Below are 20,411 nucleotides of genomic sequence, written 5' to 3' on the forward strand. Positions count from 1 at the left end.
CTTCTGCTTGGCGTAACGATTTTGTTGGTTATACCTGCCCCATTAAGGGCTTACGAGACTTTTTTCCCTAGGTGTACGTGGATAGTCAATCTTCTCGTATAGGGGAGGGTCCGGTCTCGGTTGGGATTCGAACCCACGCGTCGAGATGGGGAGCCTCGATCATAAGCGAGATTTTCTAACCAGCGCTATCGCTTGGCAGTCCCGGACCTCCAACGAGTTTGATGGGTCAGAAAACGAAGCAGGGAATCGCCGTTCGAGATAACATAATCAGTTCACGCTTTCGACTCAGTTTGTGGTACGAGCTGTCGTTTACCATAAAGTTATGAATCACCCAGTAAGAACAAGTTTTTGCCAAAATACGTTCGCGATCAGTTGGCTTAGTGTTGGTGATGATTGTGTGCGCGTTATCGCTCAGAACACATTATCAACATAAGTTTCCTGTTCTTTCTAGCCTTTCCGAGCCAAACGAATCCGAACGATCCTCAGTCGTGTTTCATCTTTCGTTCTGATTGTGCGTTTGAGTGCTTTGAATTACAGCCAATTGAAAGTCATGCATAATAGTAGTTATATGTTGGTGCTATGTTTTGGTGTAGTTTTATCAGCCCGGCTAACAATGGCAATAGGAGGTTCCGAGATGGAGCTTTTAATGACAAAACTCGATTACTTGCAAGACAAGCTGCATGAGGTGGAGCAAACTATGAAAAGTTCGCTGAAGGTGAATACCCAGCACAAGTTAAGTGAAAACACGATGATAATGGAGAAAAATATCGACTCTTTGTAGGAAACGGAGCTTCGTCTACAGGCCAAAATGCATGCAATGGAAGACTCTTTGAAAAAGGTACGGAAGCGTGCAATAGGTGTTGCAATCTTGAAAATCATACCAGTCGAATTTTGTGAAATCAATTGTTGCCTTTTTTGCAGAGTCTGGAGGCATCCGAACAGAATACACGGACCCAATTGGAGGAATTGAAGAATCATATGATACCCAAGATGGAACACATTCAGGAAGCATCGCTAACTGAGCTCAAGAAACTAGAAGAAAATAAGGAAATCTCTGATATGCTAACAAAGTCGATGCATAATTTAACTACAAATGTAGAAACACGCAGTAGGACATTGGAAGACTACTTAATAACTCCTATCCGTTCATGTCGTCAAGTTACCGACGAATCTGGCACGCATCTTTTCCGTTTGGGGAAAAGTTCGAATCCATTTGAAGTATTTTGTGAACAAAATAAGTTCGAAGGCGGCTGGACTGTAATCCAGCATAGGTTCGACGGTTTAGTTGACTTTTATAGGAACTGGACGGAGTACCGCAACGGATTCGGGAATGTGGCAGGCGAATTCTGGCTCGGGCTAGAATACGTACATCAAATTACCAAAAACCGACCGCATGAACTGCTGGTGGAAATGAAAGATTTCCATGGAAACTACGGGTACGCTAAGTATGACGAGTTTGAGATAGGGAACGAATCGGAGTTGTATGCGTTGAAGAAGTTAGGGACATACTCAGGGACAGCAGGAGATTCGATGGAGTACCACAAGAATCAAAAGTTTACCACATTCGATCGCGACAATGACGAACGGGATGGCATTAATTGTGCTAAGAAATTTCACGGAGCCTGGTGGTACAACGACTGCCTCCCTTCCAATTTGAACGGGCGTTATCAGAACACAACAGACGATCAGAGTGCGATGGTGTGGTTCCATTTCACAAAGGGTAAGCGTAGTTTGTCTTACTCGCGAATGATGATTCGCGATATAATTAATTAACGCAAACATAAAGCGATTACCTCACCAGTGAAGATGTTCATCAGCTGCAGCATCTTTGTTCCCACTCTTCCTTCACTTCTACCAAAATGAACTAATAGCAATTTTATACAAGCATTACTATGCACAACAATTGCTTTTGAATAAAAACAAATAGTTTTATAGTGAAATGTTCATTTCCATTCAAAGAGAAAAAAACAAAAACGAAAGAAACAAGGGTGAAGAAATAGATTCAACCAAAAGACATTTTCTTCTTGGCGTAACGACCCCGAGTTGGTCATGCCTATCCGTTAAGGGCTTACTAGCCTTTTTTTCTTTTGATTACGTGGATAGTCACTCCCTCTCGGATAGGGGATGGTCCGGTCTCGGTTAGGATTCGAACTCACGCCGTCGAGGTTGGTGAGCCCCGGCGCTCATGGGCCGATTTTTCTAACCCGCGCTACCGCTCGGCTATCGAGGACCCCATTTTATTTGTGAAAAATTACTGTAAATTACATGTCAGTAAAGGTAATTGAAATGTAAACATTTCAATCTTTCAATCAGTACCATTTTCCACCGTAGGCTCGCGCTAGACCGGAAACTAGAAATGTCGCGGTGAATTCGTAAGCCGTCCGGAAAACGGTTGTAGATCATCAGCGGAAGCGGCATTTGGCGTTCACTCCGGACCCCTCCCTTCTAATTATGCAGAAAACTATCCGCAATGGAAATCAATCCCTTCGAATCGCGCGGTTCGAAGGCGAGACGACCCGATTGCTCGCCCTCGCGTAATTACTTCATTTCAAGTGTGCTGTTAGGGACCGGGCAGAACCAGGCAGGGGATCTATGGGGTCGAGCAGCCACTTGGAAAGTGCCAAGCCACTCGAATCAGTCGTTTTTCACCCCCGGGAAAGGGTGCGCGATGAGGACGTCGTGCCGTGACGCGTGATCGCAATGTTAAGAGGTCATTTTGTGCCTTCAACTCGCAGTGCATTTCCCGTTCGCGAACCGTTCTATCGGCAGCGTTGCATCGCTGCACCAGTCGGCAAACAATGGGGGCCCCAGATTGATGTTTGATTGTCTCTTCGAGCGGAAACTTACTTGCAAGCGCATTCGCGAACACGCTGATCTTCAAACCGCGAGCTTCGAGAAAGGTATGGTACGCTGAAGATGCAGCATAATAGAGCAAAGGTGAAGCGTAAAACCAACGTCCCACCCGGCTCCACTTTACATCGCATCGCGCCGAAGGAAAATGCACCCGCAAATCATGTGATGATGGGTTCCGCGACGTATCGCCGGTTTTCGGATGGATTCGGTTATTGATTGCCAACCGAACGTCGAACCGGATCGAGCGTTCGATGCTTCGACTTTACGGTACACAAATCATCGCGAACGAACGGGCGTGTTGTGGTGCAACTGGTAATTACAAATTGGTTCCCCCAGTTTGCGGTGTTTGCAACCCCACGGAGGACTCTATATTAGAATGCAGAATGCACGCGAGGCGAGAGGCGAGAGAGTCGGCATGCATGATGCGTAAGTACCTGACGAGTGTTAATTAATCGCATCGCCGTAGCGCGGGACCGGCGGGGGAGTGTCTTGAAGCGACGGCGTGTAAACACTTACGGCGAAGTGTTTACGTGACACCTCTTGACATCCAACGGGTCCTTGAAGGGTTGCACAACTTGACTTGAGGGCTAGCTTTAGGTTTTTAATAATAGCTTTTGAAGATGAAGATTGATTTCTTACGATCATTGCAGAGATATCGTTGTTGATGCGTTGCTGGTATCTTACGTAACTTATCCTGCTAAAGAGAAGACATGTCAGTATTCTCAACTAACATCCTCCTCGGTCACGCTTCTATTCTGCGAGCAACACACGCTCAACATCTACGCAAAATAAACGCAAGACACGTCTTCGCCGGAACGCGCGTGTGGTTTCATTGTTAAAAGTAAAATCCGCACATCCGGTAGTAAAGCGGCGTGCACATGTTTTGCCACTTCATTCATCCAAAGGAAGCCATCTTCGTCACCCTATTCGGCCGAAACACTTTGAACCGACTGCAAGGCAAGTAATGCAGCAAACGAAAAGTGCACTTCGATAGGGGAGAGGCGGGGGTGCGGCGAACTAGCGACAAATGGCGAAAGTAATGTGACGGTGTAACGGTGTAAGTACGTGATCAGAAATCATCAGCTCGTTAGCGCCGCCTTGAAGAAAGGTGTTACAGCGTACTTCGGAACGTACTTGGCCAAGCCGTACTTCTAGGAGCCGAGATTTCCGCCTTCTTCGGGACGAGAGAACCCTAAGAGAAAAGAACTAGCAACCGAAACAAAAGAGCAACGAATTGTGAAAACCGGCTAACGACATAGTTGCATCGTAAGCTTCCATCTTTTGGAAATGGTATTACATCAGAAGGTGCTGCTCCGTCAGGGAGTCCTTTTTTGTGGTCTTACCAATCTAGTTGAATAGTTTCGAGAGCACTTTGCTGAAAGAATTCAATAGCCAGTAATGGAGGGCCGTACCAACACTCTATTCAAGCGACACCGTTTATCGATTTGCACGGTAAAGTGCATTTGTCATGTCACCCAAGCGACCGGAGGACTGGGCCAAAGGGCGAGTCAACTTGAAACCAGTCCTCGACCAGCAGTCCCAACATTCATCAGCATCGCTGACGACCCCCGAGCGTACGCTACCTTTCTCCACACACATCAGCCGTCACACGTCGAGATCTGGATGGTTATTAATATTCGCACACCGCCGGCAAGATAACCATCCAAACCTAACGACCTTTACCCGTGGACTGCCCGGTTCCAGGCAGCCTCAACTCGTCGCCGCCTAAAATCCTTTCGACCACCGAACCAGACGCGTGCTGCCGGTACCCGCCAAGCATTATGTTGTGTGCTACGAGAACATATTTCATCCGACTACTGACCGCTCGCCGCTCCCAGACACAATGAATGGGAATGGTCAGCAATGGCGAGCTCGGTTGGGGGTAGTTTTCGCCCGACAACAAAGTCTCGCTGCAGCTGGAATCAAAACATGTCCCTTTTGGGGTGAACTGGAGCAGCTGGCAGGTGCGGGGAGGGTGGTGTTGGTGGTTGGCGTCTTGTCGCCTAAGGACATGTTGCCGTCTTACAATGACATAGTAGCAGCGGAAACAATGTGATACATTATCGCCATTGTGGAGCTTCTATCTGAGCGTCGGAATGGAATTTATAAGAACTCTCCTTTCTCTGCTCCTACAAAACAATTGAAATAAGTTGTAGCCGAGCTCGTAGCTTTAAACCGATTAAATCAGATCTGCTAGCAAAGTTAATAAGCTAACTTTACCGATCTTTATATTACAAATCATGGAACATATGTACTGAGAAGTTTCTAATGAGATCATAGATATTTGTTGTTTTGATTTCCAATTTGTTATTTATCAGATATATCTGAATGATTTTATTAAGAGAACTAAAGTTTTAAAATATTAAACAGTTTGTAAGTGCAGAAACATTATTGAGTCAACTTTAGATCTTGAAATGTCAAATAAGATCAAAGTAACAGAAGTTTAAAGAGATATCTTCATTTTTTAGACAAAAATCATGGAAAACTCGTGAATACAAATCAAAAACATGAAAATAGCTTTTATAGTCAAATAACACATCCTAGAGGCACAACTAACAATTAAACCATCAAAGATAAAAATTATAATTTAAAACGTGCCGGAAGTAATGCGCCGGATTAAGCTCCATAAAACAGCCTCGCTCGTTCCGGTTGAAACCATACGATTTTCCATCAGCTCAACGGTCGATTTACGGCAACAAAATACGTACAGCATGTCAATGCCAACTGGCCACCAAGCGGCGTTTTCTGCTAAGATCCTGGCAAATCCTCCCGGGTTCGGATTGCAGACCCACTGATGCGGATGTGTGGTAATTATTCAGTTCATAACTGGGTAGATATACACACACACACACATGCAGAGTCCTTTCTGAAGTGGAATCGGTCTTACGGTGGATCACTTTTCCCGCCAGATACTCGCAATTACGCCCGGCTGACCGGAACTGCTCTTCCGGCGGGCTGCGGTTTCCTGCAAGGCCTACACGGCCTGGTTCCGGAAACCAGACGAGGCCTCCTCACTTTTCAGCTGCGTTCACCCGGGAAAAGCCGCATCATCAATCCGGGGATCCAGCGCCCGGTCCCTGGTGGGAACTGCTACGGCATCGAGTACACGGAAGGTCGAAGAAAGCGGAGCGAATATTCCACGTACAATAAATCCAGTCCTCCCGGGACGCCGGTGATGCTCCCGGGAAGGACACAAATAACGCAACGCTAAGAGAAAGAGAACATGAGTCGGTGTGTCTGGGAGAGTGAGGCAGAAAGGGAGAAGTTTGCTAATATCCTTCCGAGGCCTCGTACTAGCTCCGCTTCCAGGAAGAGTCCGAGTTAAAGACGGAGTCAGAAGTTCGGTACCGAATCGATCAGCAACAATGTGCGTTGTTAGCCACGCCCGGCGAAGGTGGTACTCGTCGACATCTAAACTGCCCGGTTCTCGGATCGTTTCACTTGTCACGGTAATAGAAATACCCATCATCATCAACAGAAAATTTACCGTCGTCATCGGAGCCTCATTCGGGCCGCTATTGTCAGCGTTCAAAAGGGCGACGGCATCCAGTCATCTGAAACTTCTTCCGCAGGCCTTGGGGGAGACTGTCGGCGACTGTCGGCACAAGTGAGCACGGGAAGGTAAACATCTTGAGAACCGCCACCTATGAACCCCGCACACCGGGCGAGTAAATAGTTAGTCAATCAATTGGGCTTTTGATTCCGGATCCCGCCGGCACGTGGCTGACGATGCGTTTCTTCCATGCGTCATCACCACCTTCGCACGTGTTCCGGGAGGCCATGGGGGGAGGCCGACGCCGCCTTTGTCCACTGCAGCACTTAAGTGGGCTTTCTTCACTCCGCTGCTGCGTCTTACGACGACTCTCTGCGTCACTTTTTCACTTTCTTTTCGCCCTCTTCGCCGTGGCGCGTGCCTCCTTCTGAACATCATGTGTATTCTTTCCACACTTCTAGAATGGACCACCGAACGACCGATCAACGGCAAACATCGGGTCTCCCCAGGGCAACGGTGACAATTTTCGCAAAGCAGCTAGGCAAACAGGAAACGTATCCAGCAACGGCACAACGTAATAATAGTTATTGGTAACGGTGTTTGAAAACGATCGCCCCCGAAGATGGTGGCATCTAGAGTTGACAATCGAAGCGAACGGGGTAAGAAGCAAACATAAGAGCGATTGAGGCGTGAGTAATGCTGCACATAATCTTTTATATGCAACAAGAAATATAGTATGAGTGTGGTGACCTACATTAAACAATAGACATACGATCTGATAAGATTATCAAAGAAGTGAAACAGTACAGAAAAAAACGAAGCTTCCTATTCATATGTCAAGCATTATGAGCATTAAAATATTGATTTGAGGTAAAATCAGACTAGTAGAGCAAAGCTAGTAAAAAGCAACATGCACATTAATACTTGAAAGAAAATAGTAAAACTATGTCCAAGATTGATTAGTTCGAAAGTTCGAAACAAGATGGAAATAATAAACAATAAACTTAGAACAATAAACAAATACTTTTATAAGTGTGAAACATTTTATGGATAGTTGTACAAAACAGCTCAAACTGTTCGACATTTGTTTTGCAATATAAGTAACATTATTTGAGCTACAAAAGTCTAACTAAAATATTTAAGATCACGGTTCTTAACAGCATTAATTTTTATAGTTTCGTACAATCTACATGATTTGTTTACATTGAAAAAGCACCTTCGTCGAAGATTCTTGGGTCTGATCAAAATGGTCCATCAAAATAATTGAACGTTCCCTAAAAGTAGCAATAAAAACTGTCTGCTCTTGCGTTCATGGTAGAATGGCATTTATCCATTTCGTTTCACTTTTTTTTTTGTTTCTTCAACCACTCTAGTGCATGGTCAATCTATTTGAAACCTTTTCAGTGCAGGCCATGCGATGAGAAGAGCCAAACAAAGAACACTTTGGAGCATACCCCGGTGCATCCACGTACGCCCCACTGAACATCGTTAGAAATCCCATCCCGGTGTGTGTGTGTGTGCAAAATTAAATCAGTCAAATTTGCAAGGTCGCCCGCAAAGGCACTCCACCCGGGGAGGGCAATCATAATTAAATGGAAATAGAACAAACCATCCCCAATGGGGCGGCGCCTGGTCGATCAACCGGAACCGAAAGTGAAAACGAGGAAGCGAATGTTTGCCAAACTCTTCGGGCGTTGAAAAAAAACGGACCAAAAGGCATATATGCAAGCCTGTTTCAAGTGGAACGTCCTTGCGATCGGTACACCGAAGCACATCAAGGTCCTCGGGCCTGAGAACCAAGTACATCGTAGCACATTGCCTTTTTCTCCAAATTGTAACGTCTCTCGGTTTCGGCACGGCCGGCGGGCTTGTTTAACTTGATTTCGATTTCCAAACGGAAAACCTTCCAAATCGGGTTCGGCTTGTGCGGAATGTAAACAGTCGCACCAGCGTTGTCCAAATGCTGAGAGTTGACTTTTTCCCTTCCAAAGGCCATTGGACGACCGAGAACAGGCTTCAAAAGTCGGGCAGCAACGTCTGTTTGTCTAACGGGGCCAGGGAGGGTGGAGGTGAAGATGGATCTGTATCACTTCTTCCGTTTTGTCATAAATTTAAATCATCCGAAACGAAAAGCGAACGGAGAGTAGACTTTTTGGTGTAACTCCGTTGAAATACGCCACGTAAATTAATGCAACTAAACGTAATCGGCGATGGAAGATCTTCCAGCTTTCAATCAGACACCTTCCTTCAGCCAAATTTTGCGAGACCAGACGGGTGCGTCTGAACCGGGGACAAAGCGCGTGACAAATTGTGGAAAACTTATCTTCAACATCTTCGGGTGACAGAAGTAGTCTGCCTGCTCGTCTTCGAGGAGCTAAATGGTCCAACGTCACTTTAGAGCGACTCTTTGGCGATGAATGAATCCCCGAGCTGGCGGGGATGTTGAATAGGGAAAAAAGGTTTGATTTATTTGTTTGTTTATCGGCACAAGTGCAGCGAGCCACAGCTCAACTCCGTCTCCGGCCAAGTGCGAGAAGAGGTTCACCAAGAATTTGGGAACCGATTATGAACCCCCCCGTGGGGGGAGGTTGCAGATGAAACTCTTTTGTGTCGCGCAGCTCCACTTGCAAAACAATCAGCCGGTCTTTTTTGGAGACTCTTTTGGGGGTGCTGGAGAAATAGAGTTGGAAAAATAATAGCCACTTGCGCGACAGCTTTTTGGGGGGGGGGGATCGGAAAATGGACCACGGAGTGCAGTGCCCCGATTGGAGTGAAATGGCTCTCGAGCGTGAGTGATGTAACGATGGTAGAGTAGTGAAAAATACAACTTTCCTCGCCGACGAGGCTAACGCAAACGGAAAGGTTCTTCTTTTCCGGACCGAATCCCACGTCGTGCGGCTCCTTTGCGGTTGGTTGGACTTGAGAGAAGCGTGCGCACGTACTCTCGAGTTCCTGGTTCTTGGTTAAAATTTTCCTAAGCACATCGAGACCACTTGGACACTGTACATGTTATAGGGTGTTATGTGGCCCGGAAAGACCCACCACCGAAGCGAACCGGCGTAATCCAATGTGAGGAAGGTTAAGTAGAGCATTGCACAAGGAAGAGTGCGCCAACAGATACTTCACTTGCGCGCCTGATCCGCCCGAGTTTTCGAACCATCAAACACGGGTGGATGGGATAAGTGGAAAATCACGGGCGTCGGCTGATCGTATCACAACAGTATTTAAACAAAAGAGCACCGAAAAAAGCGAACTATCAGCAGTGTGACAGTGATTGGACAGCACAGCTCAAGTACTCAGATGTTTTTGGTTTTTGTCTTTTTGATGCAAAAGATGAAAAAAAAGATTTATTTATTATTGAATAATTTAGAAATGGAAGCATCCCTCAGAGATATCAGAATGTGGACATTTTGAATTATTTGCACTGTTCATTTACTTTATTTTGGAATTCAATTTCTGAACAAAACATAAATCAAAGAGGTTTGAATTGGCTTTCTTAAAAACAAAAATTGAGCCCACGTGGTGTTTTTTCGTTTTCTGGTAAATCGATTTGCGTATCCGTTTCATATTATTTATTTACATTAATTCAACTGATTGGTTTGGGGCCTTTTCGTTCTCGGAAACGAAATGACATCGGCGCCGCAAAATTCGCCGAAAACCATCAAACAAATTCCGGTGAATCGAAACATCTGGCTTCGAGATTAATAGCAACACCTGATAGAAGCAGAAAAACACCCTACCTGGTCCTTGGATGGGTTGGAAGATCTTCCATTTAAAATGCACAGCTTTCTGCCCGATGGCTGATCTTTACACACAAGTTTACAAAGGAAATCAATAACATTTTTCTCGCATGTATGATAAATCATCCCATGGCTCACGCCACGCCGTGTTGACCTTCCATTTCGGGGTGAATAGGTTTGCCCCTAAAAGCATCCCTCAGCATCAGGGCCTCGGATACTCGTACACAGGAGCATACTCACACCGTTGTGTGATGCCCTCACGACGGATCGTAAATCATCTTTCCGTCCACGATGCGAAGGAAATGATACATATTTTGCACAGACTTCCATTTCCGGCCGGAGCTTCCGGCGCGCGGAAACTCTTGTTATTTCACATTTTGCTTCGGGAACCGAGCTCGGGCGTGGAGAAAAGAATTCCGTTAAGAAATAATGACAGAAGAAAAATATCGGTATGCTTGCAGATACCTTTTTTTTTCTTCTAAACCCTGCTCGATGCCGACTTTCCTTGCGGTTCCTGCCCCTTTTCATGCTGATGAGTTTTTGTACAATTTCCTATAATCAATCCATCTTCGCTCAATGACTTTTCCAATCAATTTCCTTCGTTCAATTGGCGTGAGTGGATAAGGGATTCGACAAGTCACAAAAGCACGATACATGCAGACATGCGAACCTTCTGGGGTGAGTTAGGGCATCGAAACTAAAAATCTTATTCTCCGATTTCGCCCAACCATTTTTACAATGTTTCGGCCGAAAAGCTTACCCACGAGCCCCTGACATGGCGTAACGAGCAAGCTCTGGTTCCAACCCGTGAAAACCCAACCGGATCATCCGAGAAGCGTACACATCCCGCACCCGGGAGCCAGTATAGGAACCTCATTGTTCCCGGATCGGATCCTGAATCGTTCTCAGTCGCAGCCAGCCCGGACGGATTACCAGTTGCAGCCGGGGAAGAGTCCTACCGGAACAACAATTAAACATCCGTCAAACTGTCGGATTTCAGATGGATGGCCCACCGATCCGGTCCTGCCAAGCCGGGCTTTCTGGAAACTCAGCTTCCTATCAACCTGCGACGGGCACAAGGCACGTCCCGTGGCGGTTCGCCCGGGGAACGGGAGCATTTCGATGGGATTTCATTTCGTCTCACGTTTTAGCAATCAACTTGATGTTTCGTGTAATGGCTCGCATGCATGTGCGTTTCTCGGGTTCCTGGGGACTGAGGACCCGAGCCAGGATTCTAGCCGAATCGCGTACAGCGACCATGACAAAAGCGATTTGCTTCCCGAGCGATAGGAACACACCGACCCAGGGCAGCCTTCGCAAGATGTAATACGCTCTGGCCGGATGCCCGAATACCAACATTCCAGATGGTGCATGGCACGCCTGCACTCATCAGTCTTCGGTATTAGAGCTTCCTTTTCTTCCGAACACCCTGTGCCACAGTGGAATAACCTAAGCTATGTAATAGGTTAAATCTTTACCGATTCTAATCTGGAATAGATTTCGATCACAGGGAAAGTTTTCCAGGTAAAGAATTTAATGAAATAATAAAATTATAATCGTGAAGGATAAAATTTCATATATTTTTCATTGACAATAATTATGACTGCCTTTAGAATACTAAAGGTAAATTCCCGGGTGCTTGATTCTTATGTTTAACAGATTTGCCAATGTCTGTTTGTAAAATGCAAGGAATAATCTTGTAACCAAAGCAAATTTTTTAAAACTAGAATGTTGTAGAGTTTCGTAAACCGTTTATTTTACTACACATAAAAAGTACATTCATTATTCTGAACAAAAATTATATTCATCCAGTTGGAAAATATATCCCCGATTTTAAAGCCACATCGCCCACTGTGCCACATCTGTGCTGAAACTGCACATTGTTACATAATAAATCTGCTTGACAAGAGTTCTACTCGGCATTTGATTTGTGCTACAAGATTGATTACGTAAACACACACACTCACGTCCTAGCTGACAAGGTGTCGTTTGGATTCCCCTCCCCCCACTTCCCTTTCGGTTCGTTTGCTCGAAAAGATTACACTAGCGAGAAACAATTAACAGGACACGCAGCATCCGGCACTGAACACTGGGCAGATTATTTTCCAACCCTCTGCTGGCCGGCAGAAGATTATCAAAATATTAGCACCCAAATGTGCGAAACCGTTATCAGTGGGAGTTCAAAGTGGCACGGCGCACTACTCGGTGGTCGGTAGCATAATGCTGGACACAACAACCGGGGCGTATTTTTATGCGTGCCGGAAAACGGCCCAGCAGCGAGTTCCCCGTCAGTCAGTGTCCCGGTGCGGGTTACAAATTACGCTTTATTATCAGTAGCAACAGCCCGGTGGGCCACGGTTTCGCACCCTCCACAACCCCTTTCGGCTGTTCGTGGAGTATTTTTGTTTTTAAATCCACCGTATTTACGTTCGACGCACCAGTCAGATACGTACCGATAAATGAGGATATTGAATTTCTCCGCTGCGAGCATAAAACATCAAACGCAGGCCCCCTCCCGGTGGGAAAAGCTGGTCGTAAACATTTTTAAAAGCATCCAACTGTGGGCCGCCTAAATGCCCAAACCCGGGAAGCGCAAAGCGGGGCAATATGGAACGAATTTATGTGCGCAAAATGAGTCGTTATGCCGAACAGTCTCAAACTTTAAGGTACGCATAACCCAACAAACGGTTTCATTGATACACCACACGAATGCAAGGAGGGAAATGTCAAACTTCAAGGCCTTGTGAAAACATATCCAACATGAAAACGTACAACAAAGAAATAAATTAATGTTTCATTCGATTGGAATCTAACATTTCCCGCCAGTCCCTAGGAACGAGGAGCGTAAGCAATGATGCAATAAATTCGCGTCACATGTCGCACAAAGCGAACTCACTTCCAACCTCGTTGGTTTCTCATTAAACGGAACAAAATCCAACTCCCCGCCCTAAAAGTGGGCAACCCCTGGTGGTTCAATCCATTTGCAGCACATTCTGTCGAACGTGTTGCGCGCGTCCCAGAAAAACGGGCGAAGGCCGGAAAGAAGCCGTTCGTGAAATTGTACTAAATAATAAACGGCCATTAAAATCTCGAAATGAAAACATATACACTCCTCGCTCCGGACGATGAAAACAAGGCAAAATCAAGGAGTCTATTTTATCGGCTCACCACAAGCACGAGTCGCTCCGGCAGCAAGTGGATGTTTATGTTTCCCGGGTCTGGGGGAGGAATGGCAACAAAAAAAGAAACCCCCCCCCGCTGTGGCCTACGTGTGACAAACGACGCCAACAAAACGGCACGTTTGGATGCGGAGAGTGTGGTGAGTCGGAGCCACGGGCGCACGAAAGTCAGTTATTAAGGTAATTAAAATTACCCCTTTCTTATCGTCCCGCTAGGTCACCGGCTCGGCCCTTCGGTAGTATGTCACCCGTGGAACATTATCGCGGTACTTTCCAACACCAGCGCCTTTTTCCGTGTCGTTTTCCACACTTTCTGGTTCTTTCTCCCGAGCCGCGCCATTTGAGTCTATTTCCGTTGACATCATCCATCGCCGGTCGGTGTTGTCGAATCGTCGCCTCCGCTCCACGCACGCTCGAATGGATTCAATTTCCGCCAGACGCCACCCTTTGTTCCTCACCCTCCTCCACCATTCGTTCAGGCTCCACCGTACTCCGTGGTTGTCTGGTGATTTATGCTCCGGATTTTTTATTGTTTATGATTATTATTACTTTTTAATTGATTTTGTGTCCCACCACAAAACTGTCTCCTTTCCAAGGAAGATGACATTCGGAACCTTGGCGAAGGAAAGAAAGCGGCGCGACCTTTGCCAGCCAATCATGCTACGCTTGGCTGGTTGGTTCTTTATGATATGAATGCAGTAAATCTGTGGTCGTCAAACTTCTCGAAGTGAAGTATCAAATATGCAAAGAATGCACATTGAGGATTTGCTTTTCAAGAGCCACAAGTGGTTTACTCTTGTTTTTAATTCCACAATTCAACTATTTTTGAAAATATTGATACGATTCAAATGTTATATTCAAAAATACACATTTTCATTCCAACTTATTATAAACAATATTATAAACCATTTACAATTTGGATTATGTTCGGTGCACATTGCCGACCGCTGCATTAAGCCTTCCGCCGGTGGAAAGCCGGTAGATTCGATGTACCATTTCTCGGCTTCGTGATGAAATTATTGCAAACGTCCACGGCCAATCGACGTTCCCGGTTGCCACTATACCTCACTACCAGCTCCGATGGTCGATTGCCGCTGATTATGATGATTTGATATTCCTGATACGGCTGTCAACGAAAATTCGTTTATGATTTATTTCCATTCACCTTTACCGACGTTCTATGCGCTGTCATCTTGTTTCCCGGCCGAGCAACTTCTTACCGGACAGCACCGATACCCGGGATCGTCAAGATAACCTTGGAAACGACTCGGTGGGAGGGGGTCCCAAAGCTTTATGGCCGAAAAGCCCTCACTTTGGGGGCGAGAGATAGCGGGAGTACCTCAGGAAGGGAGGAGAAAAAAGCGAGCGCACATTGATTTGACGTTGATCCTCCTCCGTAGATGGCGAAGAAAAGGGCTGACTTTTCCGTTTTCCTCGTCAAAGGTTCGACCTTGAGCGGGGCGGATGGAAATCAATAAAGTTCCAAGATTTTATCTCCCGTACGACCGGTGCCCATTTCGTTTGATGGCGACATCGTACGCACGCTGGTGACCGTTGGAGTTTTCCGGCGATGGCTTCTAGTACGGTGTGCGCATACGGCCCCTCCGGTACATCAGCACACATCGGGGAGTGTTTACAACCCGACCGGACGGAATCGACATTAGAACGTAGGAGATTTTTTGTTCAACCCCCGAGATGATTGAAAACGACGCTTTTGAATGCACGTAGCCTCCCAAAAAAACAGGGGGTGCGCTTTAAAAGCAACCCCTTCGGAATGGGGTTCCTTATATCCCCATCAGATTGGGTCCGATTCTTCCAACCCTTATCAAAATGGCAAACAGCCGAAAATGGCGCACTTCTCAGTTTATCAACCATTTTGATGGACCCTTCCGATGTCCGCCTTTGGATACAAAGTTTCACTCCGTTTCGTATTTCCGCCTCGCATGGCGGACGGCCAAACGGAAGGCAGTTAAATTGGGCGGGAAAAAAGAACGCCAACGTTTAACCCGTCTCCGGATGGGCCGGCCACTTGCCAGATAACGGATGAATGGAAGTAGGATTAGCCCTGCTCCCTGCTTAGAATCGTGCTAATACAAACAATTTAGCAGGGTGGAAGAATTAAAAAAATACATTCTCTGTCTTTTGTAATGGAAAACGGCGCACCGTCGTGATGGGAATAAAATGTTCGGTCGCATTTTCCTTTTCCTTTTTTTCCTTTCCTCTACTCAACATTCGCAACATAAAAGCTTCCCCTAATGGAAGAAATAACACACAATCAGATTTCCGTATTGTAAATGGTGTGGAGAGAAACACACAACAGAGTCGGTTCTACTTTGTTGCGTCGGGAAAACAGCGGAAGCAACTCGTAAACAAGACTTTTACACGATCCCATAGTGCTTATCTTGGAGTACGCCCACAAGCGCAGGTAACCTAGCGATACCTTTATGAGGGAAGCAAATAAAAGGATTATTCGAGATAGAATCGATTCAACTGTGTTTTACTGCCTGATGATACTTTCTGTATTATTGCGGAGCGTCTAGAAAAATACGAGTGTTTCGGTATGTTTTGCCCTGAAATTAATACCCTTTTACAGTTTGGTTTTCCTCCACTTTCACCAAAGTTACATCCAGCAAACCAATCCACACATCCATAATACTGATTTCGCGATAATGTGCCAAGCGGATGGATAGGATCACATAATGAAATAAACTAATTGAACCTGCCAAGCTACTTCCTCTTACGGGAGGAAAAATAAAAAATACGTTGCAAAATTATTATGCTGATGAGCATGGGTTCGATTGATTTGAAATGTAAATATTTCTGCAGTTCACGGAAAACATCCAAATGAGATTCACCGACATTCGAGGAGACATGTTCGTTTCAATTGGTAATCTTCTTGGAAGCAGAGAGCAGAATGTTTCATAAGAAGCTTAAAATGAAACTGTTTATGAACGGTTCTTTCCGATTTCGACAGAAAATACATGCAAAAATGCTACGTTTACAACCAGAAAGCAATGGGTTTATAAATTATCAGAGATGGATGGTGCCAAGCAGAGGTCGGAAAACTTTTTTATTGATTCGCCAAACGTACTTTATATGGAATATGGAAGCTGCAGTACAGCGTTTGCTGTAGCTTTGATATTTCTTTTTATTTAAAAAAAAATCGACACAACAAATAACATTTCAAAGTGGACTGAACTGCACAAAAGTCGTTGAGAGTTATGTGTTACTAAAAACATACTCCCGGATCAAATTGGTTCCATTTGTTCGAATTTTGTCGAACTCTGCCGCGAAGGATAATTTTAACATGATGTACGACGGTCTGTTGCTTATCTTTTTTTCTCTTGCAAGTGTACGTAATGGCGGTGCAATGCTCCTTAGCGACCGACACAACAACCATATGCCTCTACCCGGTTCGTATTTCATCCGCAACCACGGCGTTACAAAAAAATAATCCAAACGCCCGGAAAATCCGCCCCGTGTTGCGAATATGTGTTCTGATTAAACATTTTTCATCAGCAAATCCGGCTCTTTATAATTAAACATGCAACACCATGGGCAACAGCGCCCAGCAGGATAACAAGGCCAAAAGCCGGCAGTGGCCGCGGCGTTATTTAATCTCCACACCATAAAGGACCACCATAATCCGGGAGCGGTGCTTCAATCAGGCAGCTCCCCGGGCCATCGAGCGATAATTTAATTGAAAGCAGATTTCATTGCAAAACCGATTACGGAATGACCACCGAGGCCGAGGGTGGGAGGGGGGGTCGGGATGGGGAAAAAGTGCGGGAATTGAAATATCACACCCACATTAGCAGGCCGCAAATAATTGAAATTGAATCGCAGCTGACCGGAGGAACTGAAATCTCCCAGGCCTTATCCAAACAGTAGCGGCCATCACGTGTCCTTTTTTTGTGCGCAACTCCCGGCACAAACGATGATGGTCCGTTAATGAGTGCTTCCCATTGAATGTGGGAATGATGTTCCACAGAACAATAAAAAATAAAACGCTTCACTTAAATGTTTGCTTGGTACCTCCCTTTTGAAGCGCAACGAACGATTATTTATTTTATCCTTAGCGTCCGGGAAAACAATCAAACACGGCGCGGAACGAATGAATTAAAAAGGCTTGTTTGTCCTTACCTGAGCATTATTGCAACAATTTCGGTAATATTGCAACAGTTTCAGCTCTTCCACATTCAATTGAACGCTTTTTGATTGGAGGCCAAAGCTGAGAGCCAAAAATAAATACACGCACACCCACGGCGAAAGTCGCACGCCGAAGGCGAAAATTAATTTCCAAACGCTGTCACACCGAGTTCACAATCAATGCAGCCAGGCACGCGGTCTGAAGGGGATGGAGCTGGAAGGGATGGACGCCCGGAAAAGTTTCGTCCGGATCGGGCAAATTTGTTTTTCAACGACACTTGTACCACTTTTGTCCACTGAGAGTTGAGGAGCGTCCTCTTTTATCCTCGCTTAACACTGATACACCCACACACACACACACACAAAGGCACACATACATATACCACTCGGAAGTGGATATTAAATTTCCACGATCGCCAAACACTTCACCGGTTCGCTGACAGCCTCTATTTCCGCGTTAAATACCGTACTTTTCAAGTTGACTACTTGCGCGGATCACGCGCGGAAGAAATTGCGATAAAATTAAATTTTATAGTCCCAAAAAGTGCCACACCCGGAAAGCTTGGGCGAAACTTTTTTAATTTCACTCGTTTTATTGAGTTTTCATACTGCAGCGTGTTTTTTCTCTATTTTTTTTCAATTCAATTTCAAAACTTTTCTGCTATATTTTTTTTATCACTTTCCAAACACTCGACTACAAAACATTTTTCAAAGTGCCATCAAAACCAGCATTAAAATTAAATGGTGAGAGCTAAACCCAATTTGTATTAAACAGGACACTTGGAAGCACACCAAACAATGCACTGATCCTCACACGGGGGCAAAGTTGTAAAATGTTTGAACGAAAACAAATTCACACGGAAGACAATTTCTATTATTCCATTAAATGTCACTTTTTAACATTCAATGTTCACAAACAAGCATTCACTGATTAATTTTACGATCTTACATGTGAAAAGAAACTGTCCATTAGAGTCGACAATTATAGCATTCCGATACGGTGGCCAACACCACAGGCGAGGCGGTTGAATCGGCGAAATGCGGTTGTCAAACAACGACCCTTCCGCCGTCGCAGCATAGAGATAGTATGCTGGCGCACCTTTTTCATGCGCCACTGGTTTAACTGCTGATTCTCGCGCCTCGATGGCCCAGATTCTCATGCCCCGATAATGCGCCCAATGTGGGCAATCAGTATCTTCTCCAGTCTCGTCACATGGTGGGAGTTTATTCCCAAACCCTCCCCGATCGGTCCCGTGTCTAGCAACCTCTGGCGATTCCGCTGGTGATTATGATACCCTCTCTAACGAGCGTAATATGCTCTATTTTGGCACAAAACCTGATGATGCGTTACCGATAGAGCTAACTAAACGCCCAACCACCATTCAAATCGCGAACCACGCGGTAACAATGGTTTATGATGCCTCCGGATCGGAGCCGAAGCGATGCTCCCAGCCACAAATATGGTGCATCCCCCATCCGAAAACCACCGTCCGCCGGTGGTGTGCGGGGGTGATAGAAACATATAAAAAGTAAAATAAACTAACAACACTGGAAAGCACGCTAGCTGCACAATCAACAATCGATCGAACAGCGGGATAACAACATGGGAAGGAGGGCGTTGACGACGAGCAACCTTGGCAACCGCACCACGTTTTGGACAATGTATTAACCAAATTAATTGACTGTGATTAATTGTGGCCACAAGCATATCGGCAAGCGGAGTCGGGGATGAGAAAAGTAACGAAATCCGCGAATCAAGCCACGAGTCGCGAGCGTGAATGGTGAGCGAAAAATGCGAAGCTGCCGAAAAACACTTTAAATGGAGCACATGGCTTATGTCAGCAGTTCATCCGCATCCGAATATTTGTTGGTTTTTTTTTCTATTTCCTTTTAACATATTCTAGATTCCGAAAGACACTACGAAAACATAAATGTGCAGAGTGAGCAAGAATTTGGTGAACTTCTAAACCAATCGAGAAACGCAGGAAACGAATGCTAATGCATCTGTGAGACAAATAAAAAACTTTTCACACAAAATTCGCCATCAAGTCATCCGTTATCTTTATGCGGTTGTTTTTTTCTTTGGCACATCTCGTCAAGATTCCGCCAATTCGGCAATAAATGAAGCACAAAACTGCACAAATGACACTTGTTGGAGCATCCGATTGAACATACGCTCGCCCCACACTAAAAATAATGGGTTTACTTTTGAAGGAAAACAACCACCGTGTAGATAAGGAAATCGGAATGCACAAAGGAACACATAATTTATAGATATGTAAGAAAAGAAAAACCGTTCACCACTAATGCTACCGATGACATCAGAATGCAAACTTCCTAGCACACGCCGCTCGAGCGCCAAAAGAATCACTCGGTCCCGCGAGGCGGTACGCAACCGCACGTTACGAAACTTCAAACAAAACTAAACGCCGTCCACCGACCGCGGACCGTCTTCAGGCTCTTGGGCAGGAACTGTTCCCGCGCGCGCTTTCGATGTGTGTAGTATGCTCTCTCTGCTGGAACGCCGCGACACACCGCCCGGCCATCGGCGGCAGCAAACGGGCGAAGACGGATCGGCCGGAACCAGCTGATGATGTATGTGGTGCGTCGCTGGTGAAACTAGAGCCGCAGCATCTCGTGGGGCGCCAAACATGACGACGGCGATGACGGCGAGGCGAGGGTTATCGCGAAGGGCAGCACGATGCGTGTGCTTAACTTCGGCAAACAGGGCACAACAATAAGAATAGCTGTGATGTTCTGTTTTTCTTTTCTACCCACAGAAACATATTTTTATTGGACCACAGCATATCGGAAAAGTGGAGGATAGCGCGGTGTACGTTTTCCCCGAACACGAGCAAAAAGAAAGCATTTTCCATGTTCTGCGCCTCGTTGTGATAATTGACTTGTCCTCGGAGGTTCACACAACATTTATCCTTTGGCTGGTCGCGACTTATCGCGAATCAAACTAATTATGCGCACATGAAAGTAGTTTCCCAT

At 45.6% G+C, this 20,411-nt stretch overlaps 1 protein-coding gene across 1 annotated transcript; it reads left to right on the forward strand.

Moving 5' to 3' along the window:
* The first annotated feature begins 613 nt into the window (after window positions 1-613).
* LOC131280977 (ficolin-1-like) lies at window positions 614-20,241 on the forward strand. Its single transcript, XM_058310232.1, has 5 exons — window positions 614-715; window positions 782-838; window positions 922-1,108; window positions 1,160-1,720; window positions 20,195-20,241. The coding sequence occupies exons 1-5, from the start codon at window positions 614-616 to the stop codon at window positions 20,239-20,241; spliced, it is 954 nt and encodes a 317-aa protein (XP_058166215.1).
* Window positions 20,242-20,411: the final 170 nt, after the last annotated feature.

This window comes from Anopheles ziemanni, chromosome 2 (assembly GCF_943734765.1).
Source record: "Anopheles ziemanni chromosome 2, idAnoZiCoDA_A2_x.2, whole genome shotgun sequence".
NCBI lineage: Eukaryota > Metazoa > Arthropoda > Insecta > Diptera > Culicidae > Anopheles > Anopheles ziemanni.